This window comes from Fundulus heteroclitus, chromosome 2 (assembly GCF_011125445.2).
Source record: "Fundulus heteroclitus isolate FHET01 chromosome 2, MU-UCD_Fhet_4.1, whole genome shotgun sequence".
Classification (NCBI taxonomy): domain Eukaryota; kingdom Metazoa; phylum Chordata; class Actinopteri; order Cyprinodontiformes; family Fundulidae; genus Fundulus; species Fundulus heteroclitus.
In genome coordinates, this window is record NC_046362.1 from 259,075 (window position 1) to 280,175 (window position 21,101).

The 21,101-nt window shown below is 42.9% G+C and overlaps 1 protein-coding gene across 1 annotated transcript in view; it reads right to left on the reverse strand.

Annotated features, from left to right (window-relative positions):
• The window catches only part of LOC105919268 (capping protein, Arp2/3 and myosin-I linker protein 2), a 178,936-nt gene that overhangs the window by 21,732 nt on the left and 136,103 nt on the right, over positions 1-21,101 (reverse strand). Inside the window, exons 36-37 of the mRNA XM_036145274.1 lie at positions 2,719-2,787; positions 2,057-2,295 (exon numbers count right to left, since the gene is read on the reverse strand). Coding sequence (XP_036001167.1) covers positions 2,057-2,295; positions 2,719-2,787 — 308 coding nt within the window. The remainder of the gene's footprint in view (positions 1-2,056; positions 2,296-2,718; positions 2,788-21,101) is intronic.

Genomic DNA, 21,101 nt, shown 5'->3' on the forward strand with positions numbered 1-21,101 from the left:
AGTCATGTCTTGATGACATCAAAAGCTGGATGACTTTAAATTTCCTGCATTTAAATTCTGACAAGACAGAAGTTGTACTCTTTGGGCCAGAGTCTTCAAAAAATAAAGTTCTTAATCAATCCCTTAATCTGGATGGCATTAACTTGGCCTCTGGTAATAAAGTTAAAAATCTTGGTGTTGTTTTCGACCAAGACATGTCATTTAAATCCCATATTAAACAGGTTTCCAGAGTTTCCTTTTTTCACCTCCGGAATATCGCCAAAATTAGAAACATTCTGTCCAGGAGTGATGCTGAAAAACTAGTCCATGCATTTGTTACTTCAAGGCTGGACTATTGTAATTCTTTACTATCAGGAAGTCCACAAAATGCAGTTCGAAGTCTTCAGCTGATTCAAAATGCTGCGGCAAGAGTTCTGATGAAAATCAACAAGAGGGATCATATGTCTCCAATTTTAGCTTCCCTTCATTGGCTTCCTGTTAAATCAAGAATAGAATTTAAAATTCTCCTTCTAACGTATAAAGCCCTTAATAATCAAGCTCCATCATATATCAGAGCTCTGATTACCCCGTATGTTCCTAAGAGCACTTCGCTCTCAGACTGCAGGTCTGCTGGTGGTTCCTAGAGTCTCTAAAAGTAGAATGGGAGGCAGATCCTTTAGCTATCAGGCTCCTCTCCTGTGGAACCAACTCCCAGTTTTGGTCCGTGAGGCAGACACCCTATCTATTTTTAAGACTAATGTTAAAACTTTCCTTTTTGACAAAGCTTATAGTTAGAGTGGCTCATACCCTGAGCTATCTCTATAGTTGTGCTGTGATAGGCCTAGGCTGCTGGAGGACATCAGGGTCTAATTTTCTCACTCTACTGATTTCTACTGTTCTTCAGTCTACTGTTCTCCAGTTTTGCATTGTATTACATTGAAATGACTGTCGTCATTTCAGCTTTTAACTTTTTGCTCTCTCTCTTTTTCTTCATAGTAGGTACACCTGGTCTGGCGTTCTTTTAACTGTGACATCATCCAGAGAAGACGGCTCACCCGCTACTACCATCTAATGTAGAACAGATTACTAGATCAATGTGTGCTTCTGTGCTTTTTTTGTCTCTCTTGTTGTGTCTCTGCTCTGTCTTCCGTAACCCCAGTCGGTCGAGGCAGATGACCGTTCATACTGAGCCCGGTTCTGCCGGAGGTTTTCCTTCCCGTTAATGGGGAGTTTTTCTTCCCACTGTCGCTTCATGCTTGCTCAGTATGAGGGATTGCAGCAAAGCCATGTACAATGCAGACGACTCTCCCTGTGGCTCTACGGTTCCCCAGGAGTGAATGCTGCTTGTCGGGACTTTGATGCAATCAACTGGTTTCCTTATATAGGACATTTTTGACCAATCTGTATAATCTGACCCAATCTGTATAATATGATTGAACTTGATTTTGTAAAGTGCCTTGAGATGACATGTTTCATGATTTGGCGCTATATAAATAAAATTGAATTGAATTGAATTGAATTAAAATAATCTGTAAAGCTCTTGCAAAATGATTAGATAAAGTCACTCCTTCACCTCTGCCTTGAATTTTAGTGACGTAAGAAAATGCTCTACTTTTGGTAGATATACATTTGCAGAATCAGGCTTCTACCCGTATGATACTGCCAGATGCATTTTGATCTCCAGTTTAGCCTGGCTAACACAAGTGCTACTCAAATGTTGGAGCAAAGAGCCAATAACATTACTTAATCTACAGTGATGTTATGTCCACTCTCTGTCTTCAATAATGAAGATATCCTTACCTCTGTACAACCTATTTTCTGAATAATTTAGCTAATATATTATTATTTGACTGCCAGAGCACCCACTCACACACTGTGTAAAAAACATTGATGATTCTCCATGCAATCATTAGACATGAAGTATGATCTTTCACTGTTTGCTTTTTCAGTCTATTACAACACCTACACAGTAACTTTATATGTCAAGACGTCAAACTGTGACTGAACATAGGTTTCCATTTGTTTTATGTTTGTAGGAGAAGTGAAATTAACTTTTCCGGTCAAAATGCTGTTCTACCTGCTCTGTTGTTTCCATTGGCCTGCCATCTTGTGTGTGAGCTGCGAGCTGGACTTGTCCTGATGAGCCAGTGAATGCAGGAGCAGAGGAGGGGCGAGCAGAAGGGATGGGTGGGGGGTGTTTGACTGCCATAGGTTTGGGTGGCACGGGGCCCACAATGCGTTCAGGAAGCGCAGGCTTTGGGTAAAGCAGAACTGGTCGGTTGGGGTCCTGCACTCTCAGAGGATGCCTAGGCTCAGCTTTGAACATAAGGTGAGAGGAACAGGAAATGAACCACAGAATTACAGCATGGACAAACGCTACTCATCAGTAAACCTACTCACGATGTATACTCTGGTCTGCAGTGCAACAATGAAGGTGTTAAGATTTAAAATATACAAATACTTCAAATAGTATGTACAAAATGTATGGTAGGTTATATATCTTGTCTGACTTATTTGGTCTGTTAGTATTCTTGTATCATTACTACAATATTCCTCAGCTATCATTGACTAGAGGAAACAACCATTTTCTTTTGTAGCAGTTGAACAAGCTGCTCCCCTACTTTTTTCTTTGCCCCAGTGTTTCAACCTGTTTTTATTATAGAGGACTGGTTTTAGATTTGCTGGTTTGTGTCTGCACAGACAAGAGACCTTAGTCACAGGGGAAGAAATCCTTTGTACCTGATGAAGTGGACATCGCCCTGGACTTGATGTCTTTGGGAGGTAGTTCAGGCTTGTTTAGGATAGCACCTTAGAGACAAAAACAGAAGACAACACACCACAGGACAATTCAACTTTAACTATGATATTGAGAAATAATACCTTTAACCTAAATCTGTAGTTCCTACATCTCTCTATAACTCTGTGTTGGAAACATCTGAAAAATAAATATGCTGATCCGGTTTTCCTTTTGTCACTCAGTCTGCATATCATGTACACATTTTTACTTTCCACATTCATCACTGCACACTGTCCAAATTACAAGAGACTGAATAGATGTTGCCACCTGAAGCATTTCATCCCCCCACCAGTCTGGAGTAGCTTACACCCCACATGGATGAAGAGTCAGAAAATCCCTACAGACTGTAATATCAATATGTTTTTCTCGCACAATCACAAATCTCTTGTCACAGAATTTTACTTAAATTTTATTTAATGACAAATAGCACAAGAGCTTAGAATAATGTTAAAGGGAACATATCATGCTTCTCAGTTCATCCTTTTGACACAATCATCCAGTTGTGGTCTATATAATGTGGAACAGCAATGCTTTGGTCTGAATTCCTCATAAATTTACGGCCACATTCCCCCTTTTTAGCCCTGTACTGATGTGCATCTGAAAGAAACAAATTTTAATGCGGGTTCTTTAAATCTTAAGGTGACAATTCATACCCTGCCTGCCTCCAGGTCACAGTGTTCCATTCTACCCTGGTCGGCCATTTTTGTAGTATGCTGGGGGACGGTGTAATGAATAACCAGTGACTTATCCACTTGTAGGTTCGGCAACCTCCAGCTTGGACTACAAAATCACTCTGAGAAATAAAAATGGAGGATTCATAAACCTGGTGGTTAGCCAACAGTCCATAACCTTGTTTAGCAGCTCAGTAGCAAATATTATGATGTAATTGTTCAAAAAACATAATAGAGAATAAGTCTGTCATGATTCATCGATTGCCTCGATTAAATCGAGGCAAAATTATCTGCCTAGAAGCTTTGCTACTATGTATTCAGTGCATTGTGATCCCGGCAAGGCGGCTAACACTAATGATAGCCTAGCCTGCTAATACATGGATGCCAAGTGTGGATATCCGCTATGGAGACAGAGAGCAACGAGCCAAAAGCAGTGCAGAGAAAGAGGCCTAAAGTTTTAAAGGTGTAGGGACACTTTAAATTTAACAGAAAAGAAAGTTACACAGCGAGCTGCCTGGTATCAACCACGTTTCTAGCTGCCGAAGATTAGCGCTTCTACTCGCTGCACAGCCCCCACTTCTTGGCAAACAACTTTTGAGTGTGCATTACCACCACCCTCTCAATTGGAGTGTGAACAAGAATGGAAACCCTGTATCCAAATAAACAGTTCTGTTTTTAAAAGAAACTGAAACAACACCATACATAAAATATGCTCGGAATTTAACTGAAGTAACTCAATCAAGTTAAACTGTACAGCTTGCTCACTTAACTTACAATGAAGAATATATCTTTCTCTATATCTTATACAATCAATAAACACAAATTCAACTGTCTCTTGTGACTCACCACACACACATAGTCCTGTAGGATGCTTTCCTATTTTGCTTAAACTCCAATTCGAATAAGTATGACCAAATCTAATGTCCTCTTCCCTCCTCCTTCTTGATGTTTCCCTCATCTTTACTGTTTTAAATGCACTTAAGAACAACATGCAACAACACAACAGGCGGAGGCAAGCTTGTGTATACGTTACTGCACACCTTTCCTTCATAGATGCTAATTTGCGGGAAATTCATTGCTGCTGCTATACTATAAATACCTGAAAGGCTTCCACTACATGTCCAAAGGAGATTCATTGAATGTAAATTAGAAGTGTTAGTGTTGGAAGGGGAGGCAACACGTACAACTTTACTGCGCACTCATTCTACTTGTATCAATGATAAAATTAAACAAATGGAGTGGCAGAAGGTGGCTGTGTTTGTCATGTAAAACGCTGGTGAAGATTCTCAGTAATGTAAAACCTTAATGCGCATCAGCCTGTGTGATGAGGAGCATGGAATGCACTTAAATAATCTAAATGGGCCTTTCATTCTCACTGAAAAAAAGCGAATCAGCATGTACCAGTGGTTCTCAAATATTTTCTGTTGTACTTCCCTCTGAAGAATGAAAAAATGTCATCCCCCCACCCCAGCCCAACAAAATAGGTCGAAACATTTTCTCTCTTAATTTTAAGAGAGAAAAACTATTGTTTTTTTAATGCATTGAAACCATTGCTCTGAAGATTAACCATAATCACTTTTACATTTCATAACAGATAAATACATTCTATAACATCGATTTCAAAGAACTAAGACTTCAACATTGCCACATTTTTATAAACTATATAAAGCCTTTCATATTAAGGAAAAATTACTGTTACATTAAATTTTATACTCTTTCAAGAGTTTATTAATATTATTCATCAACAGAGTTTCATAGCTAAGTTACCAATCCAGTGAAGCTGTTGTACTATGAATAATAGAAACCAGTTCTGGTTGTAGTGATTGTTTATTACCCAGTGATTTCACACGTCATCAATCTTTAGTATTTCATAACCCTCAATAAACACAAATTCAAAGTATAAATTTAGACCTTCACAGTAAATCATATGAACACATAACCAAAGTTATACTGGATTTAAATCAGACATTTTAACCACAAATGGCTTATTTCTGAAATGTTTAACATCAGTTTCACACCATAACCACAACTAGCATATTGTTAATTAGGTGCTAATGTACAGAATAACCATGTTTATTTTGCGTGATAGGCAACACAGACGGGGAGGGAAACAGCGTTCGGCTCAGCTCTTCTACTTTGTCTGGACAGCGGCAGGTAAATATCTCTTGTGCTAAACTTTTTTAATCCATCATGATGCATTGAAATCAGGGACATTTCCGGGGACAGCTTTTGCTGGGGCAGGTCATCCAAAACGGTGACTGCTCATCCAAAAACGGGGATTGTCCCCGGAATTCGGGGACGTCTGGTCACCCTACCCTAGTGGAATGAAAGGAGAGAATCCTAGACATTGATCTAGCATCACTGAGAATCCCCTGCTATTCATACTACTGCCTGCAGGTTCAGATCGAACGGTCTGGGGAAAAAAAGGAAAAAGGCAAAGCTATTCTTGGGCCCCTCCACATTGCCTGTGGAAGAATTTGGAGGGAAGATATATTTAAATATCCAACTGACCTGCTGGCAAATGATATTTAATATGGTTATTAGCTGCTTCAGGCTGCCAAGGGCATCTTGGAGCTCCGCATGGACCTTGCACCTAAGTTACAGAAACCCTAGGAGGGGCTGTGCCTTGCCAGCTGTGATGGGCAAAAAGTTAGCTTTGCCAAACTCATATCCTGCAAACAAATATCAGCTGCACTACTGTTAAATTGAAGATAAATTAGAAAATTTGAAGAAGTTAACGAAAACCGCTATGTCACACGTCTTCAGACAAAAGGTGCTGCACACACTCACACACACACACACACACACACACACACACACACACACACACACACACACACACACACACACACACACACACGGCATATGTCGAATGTGCACAATGCTGCATGTTTATCCTAGTCAGGATAAATTACTTTTAAACTTTAACTTTTACACAGCACTAAAGAACATTCTGCCACCTCAGGCCCCGGCAGCTGCAGTTGGGATGCCTCTCCAGTGCTGCCAGTTATTACGAGAGAAACAAGTAACCGGCTCTATTACCTCTACCTTACAAACGGGTATAAATGATAAAGCCCAAAGTCACTGATAATAAGCAGACCAGGGAATACTGCTGAAAACCTGGAACACAATGTGAGAGTTTCCCTCTCTGTCATCATTATTTAACAGGTTCTTTAAGAAATCATGACTTGTTGGGTTAGTTATTGTTGTAAAACCAATAATATCAATATTGTTATATTTAATGTGCACTATTTTTAATTGAAAAGCATAAATAAAAATCTGTTTCAGCATTGCTATGTAGAAACAAGTTTTTCCTATTTTAAACATGTTGGTTAAGTGTTGTTAGAGCTATCGCACCCTGGTGGCGGTGAAACACCCCAGTGGTCCCGGTCCGTTTTACCCTTCAGACGACCGCCACTTAACTATACTGGAGACGTAAGACTCTCGAAACAGTAAAGTATATTTCTATTATTTAATTCCCACAAGGTCAGAGAAATGGTTACAAAGTCATCAGCGCTGATGGGCTCTTGATCGGCAAGACGCGCCGACTGCTCATCACATATACATTATATAGAGATCTAGGTACACGCCCCTGCAAGGGCTGTACGCTTCCTGACTGTGTCATCAGTAGGGAAAATGTGTCACCACCAGGGTGCTATCTGACAGATATGTGCCAATCTTTGTGTTAGTGCTATCTAAGTGTGCCCTGTGGCTCCCAGTCAGGCTGTCTCCACCACTGATCCAAGGATATCCTTACAGTGTCCCTCAAGAAGTGCCATAGGGCAGTCAGGCATTAGGTGTTTTGTACAGGAGTGTTAAAAAAAAAGTCCCACTGACCCAAAAGCCCAGCTTCAGTCTCCTTCCACCTATTGCGGTGCTTTTAACAAACCCAGAAAGTTTGGTTGTACTACTAATTAAATGGTTAGGGTCACACAGCGGTGCACTGTTTACAGAAAAAAAATGCTGATACCAGTGTGTCTCTTTTTGAGTAATGGGAGCCGACAATGGGAGCGGGCCGCATCATAACAAGAGTAAGAAAGGTAACAAAGAAACAGCACATTAACAATGTTTTTTTGTGGAGCCATGACTGCTGCTGCTTAGAGAAGTCCCTGCGAATGTATATTGAGAGCAAGAACTGTGACGTGAACGGTTGTGGTTGTGTTGTTGTAATTACAGTTATCGAAACCCAATAACATGCAAGCTAACCGGCCCACAAGCAATTTCTAAATTTAACGTAAATGATAATGCAACGAATAAAAAGTAATTAACTGTTTTCATATTAGCGCGACTGTACCCAGCACTGGTTGCCGCTGCTGGTTCAAGTATATAAACTAAAAAGTAGTCACTATGCTGGGTTTCCTTGCAATTGGAGCATTTCAGAGGGTTGGCTGACATCTTGGGTATGTCACAGTCATCCTTGTGCCGTCCACGACCTCCAGGGCAAGAGCAGGCCACAGGAGACCTATGTAAAGCTCATCCAGACCCGGGGCCCGTTCTTCGTACATCGCTTAAAACATCCGAGATCAAATGAGACATCCAAGATGATTTCATCCGGCTAATCATGATCCGGCTAATTGGATTCTTCGAACACAGCTGTTGTTTATGATTAGTATCGCTGGATTGAGTTATCTGAGATAACTGTGCGTTCATGCATTTGTTTAAAAGGGGAAATGTATCGATAGTAGAACCATTGTGTCATGATTTTAGGTTCTGTCTTAGTTTTGAATTATGGAATAGTTTGAGTTTTGTTGTGGTTTGATTTTGTTCTTTGTTTTATACTATCTGTTAGGGTTCTGTAAGCTTTTAGCTCAGTTCTGTTCACCTGCCAGCTCACCTCCCTGTTTTTACCCTATTAGCTTGTCACTCCCCTGTCAGCAGTCACCAACCTATCAGTTCAGCTCTCTGTCAGTCACTTCCCTGCCTCTGATTAGTTTCAGCTGTTTCCTTGTAATTAGTTTTCACTCCATTTCACCTGTGCACTTCACTATATAGTTCTGCCTCAGTCTTTAGTTCTCCGCCAGATCATTAACGAGCCCACGGTGAGTTTTGTTCCAGCGTTCCTTTCTTGATTGACCTGTTGATGCTAACCTGAGAGCCCTTTTTGATTCTGAGCCAGCCTGTTCCCTGATCTGTTTTTCCTGCCCTGTCTGACTGATTTACCGGTTTACCGACCTGATTTTGTCCCATGGTTATCCGAGCTTGCTTTTGCCCTGTCTGTACCTCTGCCTATTTTGGACTGCCTTTTGTGTACCGGATTTTGGACTGCCCTTTTGACTATTGAGCCCGCCTGTCCCTGTTTTATTATTAAAATCCTGTTTTTTGCTTATACCTCGCTTGTTTGGTTTGAATACTGGGTTTGCCTGATTCACGTTCATAACAGAATGATCTGGCCCCCTAAAACCTATCGCCAAACAAGCTTGTAGAGGTTTTTTTTTTCTTCTCCCCTTATATTTTTTGCTTTTTATCCCCTCCACAAGCTATGGCTTTGGAGGGTTCCAGATTGGCGTTCTGTCCCCCGGGTGTTGGTCCCAGACGCCATCTCTCCAGCAGCCGCAGCAGCAGTAACTCGCTGCCTGCTCGGAGCCTACGATTGGGAGGGCTCTTTGTCACAAATTCAGGTTCTGCTCAGAATAGAAGGGATCACTCACCCAGCGACACCGCTGTCGGCTCTGCCCATGGGTTTTATCCTGACCCAACTTTGTTTATGGAGGTCGAAGCGGAGGTGGTGCGGGATCTTCGCCCGGATCTTTTTCTCTCTCTCCCTCCAGAAGAGGAGATGCAGGGAACGCTGTGGGCTCCGCCGATCCCGGCTCTACCGAAGGAGTTAAACCTCCAGCAAGTCCTGCCGTCCCGCCGTCGGAGGAGGGGACGGAAACCTGTGGGTCGCTCCCTCACCCGTTCTGTTCGGCCGACGGGCGAGCCAGTACCGCGCCCGTCCGTTGCCACTTCCTGCCCAGTGGATCGGAGTCCGGTGCTCCCCAGAGCTGAGCAGCCCACAGCGCCTCCTGGTGGCGCCCGTGATGCTGAGGATCTGGCTCTGGAGGACCAGATAAGAACTTTTGCCCCTATTATTAAACACCTTAGGGAGGCTCTTTTCAGCCAGTATTCAGAGGAGCTGGAGGCTAAATTAAAGGAGGTCGAGGGGCACTATAGAGCGGCTCTCCAGGGTTTCTATAGTAGACTCGATCCTGTCCCCAAGGGTCCAGCCGACGCCTCGGCACCTGCACCTGTCCCAGAGGACCCGCCCTCTACCTCAGCTCCAGTGCCGGCTTCCGGCAGCTTTAAAGCAGCACAGTCTCCGCAGCCGGTCCAAGACGCTGCAACCCGGGAGGGTCCGCCGCAGACCCAAGACGCTGCAACCCAGGAGGGTCCGCCGCAGACCCAAGACGCTGCAACCCAGGAGGGTCCGCAGCCGGCCCAAGACGCTGCAACCCAGGAGGGTCCGCAGCCGGCCCAAGACGCTGCAACCCAGGAGGGTCTGCAGCCGGCCCAAGACGCTGCAACCCAGGAGGGTCCGCAGCCGGCCCAAGACGCTGCAACCCAGGAGGGTCCGCAGCCGGCCCAAGACGCTGCAACCCAGGAGGGTCTGCCACCAGTCTACGACGCTTGGACCCAGGAGGGTCTGCCGCCAGTCTGTGACGTGGGAACCCAGGAGGGTCTGCCGCCAGTCTGCGACGTGGGAACCCAGGAGGGTCTACCACTGGTCCACGAGGAGGGGGTTCAGACGAGCCCTCTTTCAGGCCGCAACTCTGGGGCTCATCGGGACACTGGGCGTCGTGGCCCTCGTCCAGACGACAAGCGGCGTCGTGGCCCTCGTCCAGACGACAAGCGGCGTCGCGGCCCTCATCCAAACGACAAGCTCCGTCGGGGGTCTCGTCCAGACGACAAGCGTCGGGGGTCTCGCCGAAAAGACAAGCACCCAGAGCCCCATGGAGACTTAGAGGTCCCTGGACCTCTTCTGAACCTCTTACCCCCTCACCTTTGGCTAGACAGCCAACTTCCCAAGTGGCTGACCAGGCTCTCTTTGTCGGATGTTCTGGAGGGGTTACTGCTGATGTTCTGGGTGTTAAAGGGTCTGGGAGCACCTGAAGCCTGTAGCCCGGGGCCTCCTGAACCTGAAGCCTGTAGCCCGGGGCCTCCTGAACCTGAAGCCTGTAGCCCGGGGCCTCCTGAACCTGAAGCCTGTAGCCCGGGGCCTCCTGAACCTGAAGCGTGTAGCCCGGGGCCTCCTGAACCTGAAGCCTGTAGCCCGGGGCCTCCTGAACCTGAAGCCTGTAGCCCGGGGCCTCCTGAACCTGAAGCCTGTAGCCCGGGGCCTCCTGAACCTGAAGCCTGTAGCCCGGGGCCTCCTGAACCTGAAGCCTGTAGCCCGGGGCCTCCTGAACTCTGTAGCCAGGCTCCTCCTGAACTCTGTAGCCAGGCTCCTCCTGAACTCTGTAGCCAGGCTCCTCCTGAACTCTGTAGCCAGGCTCCTCCTGAACTCTGTAGCCAGGCGCCTCCTGAACTCTTTAGCCAGGCGTCTCTTCTAGCTCTTAGTCCGGCGCTGTCTCCAGCCTTTAGTCCGCGCCAGGTTCTGTTCTCTCTCTCTCCAGGCATCGGTTCCTGAGGATCCTGTTCTGCCGACGGCCTCCGAGGTTGCTGCTCCGCCGACGGCCTCAGAGGTTGCTGCTCCGCCGACGGTCTCCGAGAGACCTGCTCCGCCGCCGGCCTATGAGAGGCCTGCTCGGCCGCCGGCCTATGAGAGGCCTGCTCGGCCGCCGGACATCTTTGCTAACCGGGGCCGTCCTACAGGACACCCGCCGGATTACCTGTCTCACAGGGGTCGTCCGCCGGGACGTCCGCCGGAGAACCTGACACGCCTAGGACGTCCACCGGAGAACCTGACACGCCGAGGCCATCCTTTGGGACGTCCGCCGGAGAACCTGACACGCCTAGGACGTCCGCCGGAGAACCTGACACGCCGGGGCCATCCTCCTGGACGCCCGCCGGAGAACCTGACTCGTCGGGGCCGTCCTCCTGGACGCCCGCCGGAGAACCTGACTCGTCGGGGCCGTCCTCCTGGACGCCCGCCGGAGAACCTGACTCGTCGGGGCCGTCCTCCTGGACGCCCGCCGGAGAACCTGACTCGTCGGGGCCGTCCTCCTGGACGCCCGCCGGAGAACCTGACTCGTCGGGGCCGTCCTCCTGGACGCCCGCCTGAGAACTTGACTCATCTTGCTTTGTTTTAGTTTGTATTTGGACATTTGTTTGACTCTAGCCCTCCGTCCTGCACCTCCCTCCACCCACCCGATCTAGTCTGTCTTCTTTGTCTTGGTTTTGTTGTGGTTTGATTTTGTTCTTTGTTTTATACTATCTGTTAGGGTTCTGTAAGCTTTTAGCTCAGTTCTGTTCACCTGCCAGCTCACCTCCCTGTTTTTACCCTATTAGCTTGTCACTCCCCTGTCAGCAGTCACCAACCTATCAGTTCAGCTCTCTGTCAGTCACTTCCCTGCCTCTGATTAGTTTCAGCTGTTTCCTTGTAATTAGTTTTCACTCCATTTCACCTGTGCACTTCACTATATAGTTCTGCCTCAGTCTTTAGTTCTCCGCCAGATCATTAACGAGCCCACGGTGAGTTTTGTTCCAGCGTTCCTTTCTTGATTGACCTGTTGATGCTAACCTGAGAGCCCTTTTTGATTCTGAGCCAGCCTGTTCCCTGATCTGTTTTTCCTGCCCTGTCTGACTGATTTACCGGTTTACCGACCTGATTTTGTCCCATGGTTATCCGAGCTTGCTTTTGCCCTGTCTGTACCTCTGCCTATTTTGGACTGCCTTTTGTGTACCGGATTTTGGACTGCCCTTTTGACTATTGAGCCCGCCTGTCCCTATTTCATTATTAAAATCCTGTTTTTTGCTTGTACCTCGCTTGTTTGGTTTGAATACTGGGTTTGCCTGATTCACGTTCATAACACATTGATCAGCAACGCTGCTATTGGCTGTTCAGCATGGCCAAAGAACGCCCACAGTTTTTCTCCCAAGCAGAACAAGAGCTTTTAATGGAATGTTATGCCGAATTTGAGTCATTAATTAAAACGACAGGGAACATCTCAAAATCTGTTAAAGCCAGGAGAGAGGGCTGGCAAAAACTAGCAGACAAATTAATGCGTAAATACTGTCCATGGTAGATGTTTCTATCACTTTCTACAGTATGAATTTTTGCATTTTAATAATCTCATATTTACTTTGTTCTTTGATATCAGAGCCTCCACGGGACCCACTAGAACATGGGAACAAGTACAAGCGAAGTACAATAATATTCTACAAAACGGTAGCCTTTAATTATTATACTTTATTTTAAAAAGGCACTTGTTATGTCAAGAGATCCAAATTTCAGTGCCATTCCTTAGACATTGGAAGTAAAGGACGCGTGCAAACTGGAAATTTTAACAAAACAATTCTTTATCCATAAAAAATTAAGTTCTTCCTTTTCCAAGTCATCCACAGTTTACACGGCAAAACTGTATTGCTACGTGTCTAAATATTCCATCCATAGTTTTTTCTAATACAATAAACGGCTCAACAGGAAGCAAGCCTTTCAAAGTAAACTAAACTTCACAATAAAATGGCCTGAACAAATCTTCCTACTGAATATGATAAAAATAAAAAGCAAACTATCATACAAATAACTTAAATATTTTCGATTTATGGCTCTAACACCACTTTTTCCTCTTTAAAAGCCACTGTTAAATGATGCGCTTGTCTGTTTATAGCAGCCACCAAGAAAAATCTCTCTACAATTACACTGTCGCGCAATACGCAATTAATTCGAAAAACTCTGCAAATTACTCTTGCACCTTCCGCAACAGGTTGCAGTCATAAAAATGGACATGGCTAAGACAGACTTCCCTATCTCCTCCCCTTATACAGCTGCAATCTAATCCTGTTTACATGAAATAAGCCTGCTCGCGAGCAGGTTTAAGCTGGCGCACATGTTGCTACGACAGCAAGTCCAAGATGAGTTTCGAAGAACCGAACAATCCAACATCATGCCAAATTGTCAACAATCCAATCCAGCTAACTGAGTTAGTGACGTACGAAGAACAGGCCCCAGGATTCACAAGGACTAAGGCCAGCTGCTTGCCATTGCTGTCCGCCCGGTCCAACTGCTTCTAACTGGATGCCCAAACTCAACCGAAACAGACACAAAGGCAGAGACGCTTAAAATGGTTTACTTTTAATGTTTTTCTTACGGTTTTGATCAAAGGTTTGACCGAGGTAAGAAGACCGAGCTTACTGGCTAAGTTTAGCTCCACCACTGTTCGATGGTGTTATAAGAATTAATACAGCATTAATAGGGAACATTAATGTTGATTTAATTGTGTTTCGTGTAACTTACGGTGTAGGTACCGGATCGGCTTTTTTTTATTTTTTTTATTTAAATTTGCACAGTTTACATGAACATTCCTCTCCATTGTAAAAATAATACATTGTGCAGTTTCCACCATTGCGGGTATAAAACATAAATTAAGCATAAAACATAAATGAAGATTTACATCATCACATTTTGCCAGGGGAAGTACAAATTTACAAAAAGATATTAAATTGTTTACACACATTCACAGTTTTTATTGCCTTTTGATTAAGAGAATACTTAATCGTGTTGCCATATTGTTTGACCTCATTGTTAAAAGCAATCAAAGATGTTTTGGAATGCGCAAACTTACATTTATGAATGTAAAATTTTGCCAAGAGAATAATCAAATTAATAATGAAAGTTTCATTTGGCCTAGTTCTGTTAAGGTCATAAAAACCAAAAAGGACATCCTTCCAAAATAACTTGAAATCTTTCTCAATTTTTTCTGCAATAAAATTACAAATGTTAGACCAGAGATTTTGGACAAAAGGACAATGCCAAAATAAATGGGTTACTGTTTCAACACTTATAGAACAGAAAGTGCACATTACATCAATGTCTTTTTTAATTTTTTTTGACAATATGATCGTTAGACGGGTAAAACTTATGAATTATTTCAAATGATATTTCTTTAATATGTTGGTCAGCAAATATCGGTTGGGTAAGAGCCAGACCTTCCTCCAGTCAATGTTTTGCACAAATTTATTCCAGTATGGAACGACATATGGGACTGTAATAAAATCTGTTTTGAACAGAGATCTAATTAATTTATTGTTCTTACCATTGTCACAAGAAAAACAAATCTTACCAACTGGAGTGTCAGTCAGTAATGGTAAGGTTAGTTGTTGTGAGTCCAATCTTGGTTGAGCTCTATATAACATGCAAACACCTGAAGAAATTGCTCCAAAGACTTTTGCATAATCTGCAGGAGACACAGGAATTTTGTATTCTTCTAGAAACAAGAAGACCCTCCACTAGAAGTCCCAGAGATACGAGAATTTTCGTCAGCCTCCAGTCCCCCCGACAGTACTTCACAACTCATGAATCCCTGTTCAGATGTAAATGCCCCATTAGCCCTGTCGTTGGAGAACCATTCCACCCCCTTCAGTTTTGGTTTCAGCTCAAGCCTCTCTGTTGACGAGTGTTATACCTGAGAGCAGGGGGAAAAAATCCTATTTGTAATTAAATATAACTAGGTCTACGTCATCAGTGTCGCCAACACCGGAATGATTTCAGACAGCGGAGCGGAGCCACCCGTGCAGCGATCAGCTGATAACTGATCAATGAAAATGCTGCATGTGCTGGAACGCTTTTATATTGTAATATTTATACAATAATGACCACCTGCCCTATTTACTAGGGGGCAAATATAACTCAAGTAACGCTCTGACGCGGAGCACGCGTGCGCACACACACAGACACACACGCGCGCGTATATATATATATATATATATATATATATATATATATATATATATATATATATATATATATATATATATATATATATATATATATATACACCGGAGGACCCGACTGAGTTCGCACTGGAAATAAGTTTCCAGCTCAAAACCGGTTTGGCAGGGGGGGGGGGGGGGTGCTGGTATGGTACCAAACGGAGACTGAGCGCTTTGGAAGCTTTGGCTATGTTACAAGACATGCCAGACTGTGATTCTGATGGCGAAAACGTTGACTTCAAATTTGGTGGCTTTCAGTTCTGAAGGCAGCACAGGGGAGTGTTGGCGCCATGCGGGATTTGTGGTCCAAAGACTTTGGGAATTCACACATCAAAGCCACAATGCCTCGAAACCGGTTTCAAGACATAATGAACAGGGGCAGATTTAGGAAATTTGGGGCCCAAGGCAAAGAAAGGCATGGAGCCCTCTGAATTGTGAAGACTACACATAAAACAGACCCATTATATACAGTAACAAAATTTTAATAGAATAGATATACATTATTTTTTCTACCTTTTGTCCCTCTCTTATACCTTTTCTTGTTGTTTTCCTCTGTTTTCTTTTGTCCCTTTTTCTAGTAGACAAGCCATGATCTGCTTATCTGTTCTCCATTTTTCATTTGAATGAAATAATAGCTGGAAGTAAATCTGCGCCCGTCTCCATTTCTTGGCAAGATCCTGTTCTTCACCTGGAGCGGTCCTCTCAGTACTATTGAGCAGAGTGCACGATCAGACAGCTGATTGGCCAGAGCTGGGTCATCTTGAGGAAGTATACTGTGCTGACTGCTTACCAGCAGAGTGGATGATGCTGGACTCTCTCAGTCTGGTGGAACAACATCATTATCAAAGCCTGGCTGGATAATCGGGGCCCCCAGGAACTTGGGGGCCCTAGGCAACTGCCTAGTTTCACCTAATGGTAAATCTGCCCCTGATAATGAAATATCTGCGCTTCTACAACAAAGACAACCGTTTGGAACGTGTGAAAACAGACAAATTTGCTGCTATTTCAAACATCTGGCAACAGTTTGTACAGAACTGTGTGTGTCCTACAGTCCAGGGCAACGTATTCCTGTTGATGAGCAGTTATTTCCATCAAAGGTTCGTTGTCCCTTTCTGCAATACATTGCATCCAAGCCTGATAAATTTGGAATTAAGTTTTGGATTGCAGTGGATCTGGACACAAAATACATGTGTAATGCTATCCCCTATTTGGGAAAAGATCCCTCCCGCCCCATAGGAGAAAGGCTGTCTGAGAACGTTGTTGTGAAACTGATGAAGCCATTTATGGACCAGGGCAGGACTGTAACTATGGACAATTTGATGAACTTCGTTTCGTTACAGGTTTATGCAGGAAAAAGCAATACAAGAAGAAAAGATGAGACAGCATCGTGAGATGAAGAGACAATCTCATGGTAAAACAACACAGTGCCAGGAGTGCGCAATCTCTGCAACAGGAACCACAGCACTGCACAAAGTATACTTGTCGCAAATGCAGGAAGGACTCAATTTGGGTTTGTGGAAACTGCTAAATGGGACAGTTGTAGCTTTATTTGTAGTGCTTTTCCTTGGGTGAAATCAATGTTACTCCAATACTGAAGTCATACTTCTTGTCATTTTCAAAGCTGAAATGTTGAATGACATAAAAAGACGAAACAAGACAAAATACAATTATTCTCTAAGTTGTTCTTTCTTTCACATAGTGAGCTTTACAATATAAATGAGTCTGTTGGTGAATGGACAATATAAATAGGCTCTGCCTTGCCTTGTTGGAAAAGCATGGCTATGACCTGTTCTCAGCTCAGGAACTAGGACCCGTCACAGGTTATTTGCATTACAATAGGGATAGTTAGCAAGGTAGAGTGAATGCACAAACTTGAAGAGGGGAGGGGGGCTTGCAAGAAAACTGAAAGTCTCTGGGCCTTCTAATAATTGGTCAACAAAAATAATCTTATTATTAAACCAGTAATCAATAAATAAAGATTTGTGTTTAAACAATATGTCTTTGTTGTTCCAAATTAAATATTTGTTGGGTGAAAAGTTTTGTTTGAAAATAAGAGACCATGAAAGGAAGGCCTGGCGGTGAAAGGCTGACATTTTTATCGGGACTTTATCGTTATTATAATTACAAGTTAAGAAAAAGCTCAAACCACCCAGTTTTGACAGCAAGTGACATGGTACGACATTCCAAATAGAGTTAGGGTTTTTAAAGAAGTGTTTCAACCAATTTATTTTAAAGGTATTATTAAGAGTACAGAAATCGATAAAGTTTAATCCACCATTTTCATAGGGATTTGTTAGAACAGACTTCTTCACATGATGAGTTCTATTTTTCCATAAGAAATTAAGAAGGAGCTTGTCAATCTCAGTAATGTTTTTTTTTATCCACATGGAGAGAAAGAGCTGGATATGTTAATCGTGATAACCCTTCTTCCTTAGACAGTAGGGTTCTGCCTCTGAGGGAGAGATCCCGTAACAGCCACTGGTTCAGCTTTTTTCTGTTTTTTTGAATAATGGGGTCGAAGTTCAATTCACTCGATTTAATGTGATCAGACAAAAGCTGGGCTACCAACAGAAAGAGGTAAGGCACTCTTGTCGGATGCCTCTAGAGACGTTGAACCTGCAAGACATACCACCTGATAGTCTGATACTATTGTTATAGTCTGATAGTCTATCTATTACTATTGTTATATAGACTTATAATCGCTGAGGAAAAAAACTCACCAAATCCGAATTTTTTAAGGGACTGTAAAATGAATGGTTGGGCCTAATATTATTTCCTATATGCCTTTTGTCCATGAAGCCTGATTGTGTTTCATCTATGATAGAGTCCAAGACAGAACGTAATCTTCTAGCCAAAATGAGAGCTAAAATTTTATAGTCATTGTTGAGTAAACAAATTGGGCGTCAGTTAACTAGAAATAGTTTATCCTTGTTTGGTTTAGGAATTAGAACTGTTATTCCCTGGGTCAGAGAGATGGGAAGGCATTTGTTTTCAATGACTTTTCAATTGAAAGTCTATGAAGACTTTCAATAAGAAAGGGGACAGTTCAGCAATAAATGATTTATAAAATTCTGAGGATAGCCCATCACACCCCGGCGATTTGTTGAGTAGGATAACTCTTCTTTTTCCTCCTTTGTCAGGGAGTCAAAATCTCCGCAGGATAATTTTGTTAAAATAGAGATAATCTTTAATTCCTCCGCATTCATGGCTTTGGCTGTTTCAGCACCAAACTTTCTTAAATACTTTCCTATCTCATATTTGAGCAGATCCCAGTTGATACCAAAACAGTTTTCGTTATTTGCTTTAGAACAATAAAGTGAAATCATGTCCCTAATCTTATATTGGACTACCTCATTCTGCAGTGCAGAACAATTGAGCTTCCAATAGCTTGAGCGTGTGGCAGGAGTATAACCAGCTGAGGTATTAATAGATATGCATATTGCTTTATGATCAGTTCAGGGAGTAGGGCAGATACTAACATCAACATAATCCTTATTTAGACTGTCAGATATGAGCCATAGGTCCAGTCGCGATTGCCTAGAGCCTGATTTATTGCTCCAGGTGTACAATCTACTATTAGGATTCTTCTCTCTCCATATATCTATGAGTTTAAATCTTCTTATTAAGTCAGTCAGGTATGAGTCTGAGCTATTATGAATAGAAGGGGGACTTTTATCAATAGACCCGTCTAGAATAATGTTAAAATCACCTCCTAACAATATAAATGCATTTGGGAATCTAAGTTAATCAACCAACCTGTAAAAACGTTTTCAATTGACAACAAAAGGTTAACATTTTCTTTCTTTGTATTGTACTCATAAAAATTTGAAACTAAGTAGGTTGAGTCATTTTGTTCAATAACTTGGCAAATAAAATGACCATCTGGGTCACATTTTCATTAAACCTGTTATTTAAAGAGGCTACCCCAGCTGACAGCATTGTTCCATGAGAGAGCCATATAGTATTTCCCCATTGAGACCTCCAAAAGTTAGAATCATCCTCATTAGAGTGAGATTCTTGAAAGTAGGTAAAGTCTGATTTGAATTGTTTTGCGAACAAAAATAAAGCTTTCCTCTTAACACTATTACGAAGACCCCTAGCATTTAGTGAGACAATTGACAACATTAATAAGAGCAGAGATAAGAACTATGAAAGATAAAGAATTTCTGAGCCGAGCCCGACTTCTCTAGTAAAAGTTGGTTTCTTATGGAGCGGAGGCTTACTTGCCGTTATGGGCAAGGGAGGGAATTCTTCTACAAGGCTTGTTTGCTGGTTGCAATCCATTTCGTTGTTGGTATAATCGTGGTCGCTAGCTAGGCAGATAGCCCCCTCCTCGCGGGCATGGAGTCGTTAGGACGCTTCTGTCCGGATTTTCTAGGTATTATAGGCGTGTTGGTTTAGTCTTTCGCTGAGATTTTTTGTTAATCTTTTCTAGTAAATTATTTGCATCTGCGTTTGCAGAAACTGGTGGACAATGTGTGCATTAAAATCAGTTTGAGAGAGCTTGTTACATTACGGCTATTCACTCCGCCATCTTGCCGGAACCCAGGTACCAGATCGGCTCAGTGTTGCCAACTCCTCAGTAAAGAAAGTAGCTATTGGCTGTGATAAAAGTCGCTAGAAGTCGCTGAATGACGTCATGACCTAATTTGCATAATCTGCCATATGATGTGATGTGCATGTTATTGACGCTGTGGGAGAAATAACGTCGTTAGAGAGAGACAAAAAGTGAGTAAAAACACTCTTAATATATATAGAGCTACTTTTTTCTGTCCATTAATGTTTATTTATTATTATTATTTTTTATTTATTTATTAAATTTTATTTTTTTTGTTAATGTTTATTTTATTACAATACTAACCCTCCTCCTTTACCCGGGTTTGAGACCGGCAAAATGAACCATAGAGAGACACTATGGCGGAGTTACAAAAAAAAAAAGCAACTTTTTTTAACGTTTTCTTTTTTCCCTTATGGTCCACCAAGGAGCCTGCAAATCAAGGTAAAACACGAACACGTGGCTGTGTGAATCAAATGTCGTTATTTATTTAGGATAAAATATTTCAAATTCAGTTACTTATGATCAACCAGCGCAGTCAATCCCGGCGCATGCGCGCTTCATTTGCAGTCTGGACGCTGAGGGCAAACATGCTGTGGCTCTGACTGCAGCGCTGAGAGGGCCTCCTGTGGTAGCGGGAGAACAGGGTTGGGACGGGGGAGGTGCCCCACGGCAGCACCTGCCGTGGAGGACAAGAGTAGGAACTATATTTGCTTCCACGTAAGAGTCTCCAAAAGTCGCTAGATTTGTTGCTAGTCGCTTTTTTGAAAAAGAGTCGCTGGAGGGGTCTGAGAAGTCGCTAAATATAGCGACAAAGTCGCTGAGTTGGTTACACTGGATCGGCTGGGGTGGTCAGATCATAGACATTATATACGTAGATGCGTCATTGGGCGGGTTCTGCCTATGGTGCGATGCGTCAGAGCGTCCGCCATCTTAAATGTGGCAAATCTGCAGTTACTCAGTCACTTAAACAGTATCAGAGGGACTTTAATCTCTGAATATACTTATTCGTAGTATTTTGTTTTTGTAATATTACAAGTTTCTTTTCGTATCCCTTTAGCTTCATTCTCCTGAATTTATTCTCGTAAAGAATAAAAATAATTAAAATAATCTAACCTGGCTTTATTACTCCAGGAGTGAAATAATTCTGCAAACTGTGACTATTCTGGAAATGTTCCCTCTTAATTCTCATAATATGACGTTTTTCTCATAACATTATCATTTTTGTGCTTTTTTTTTTTTTTTACTT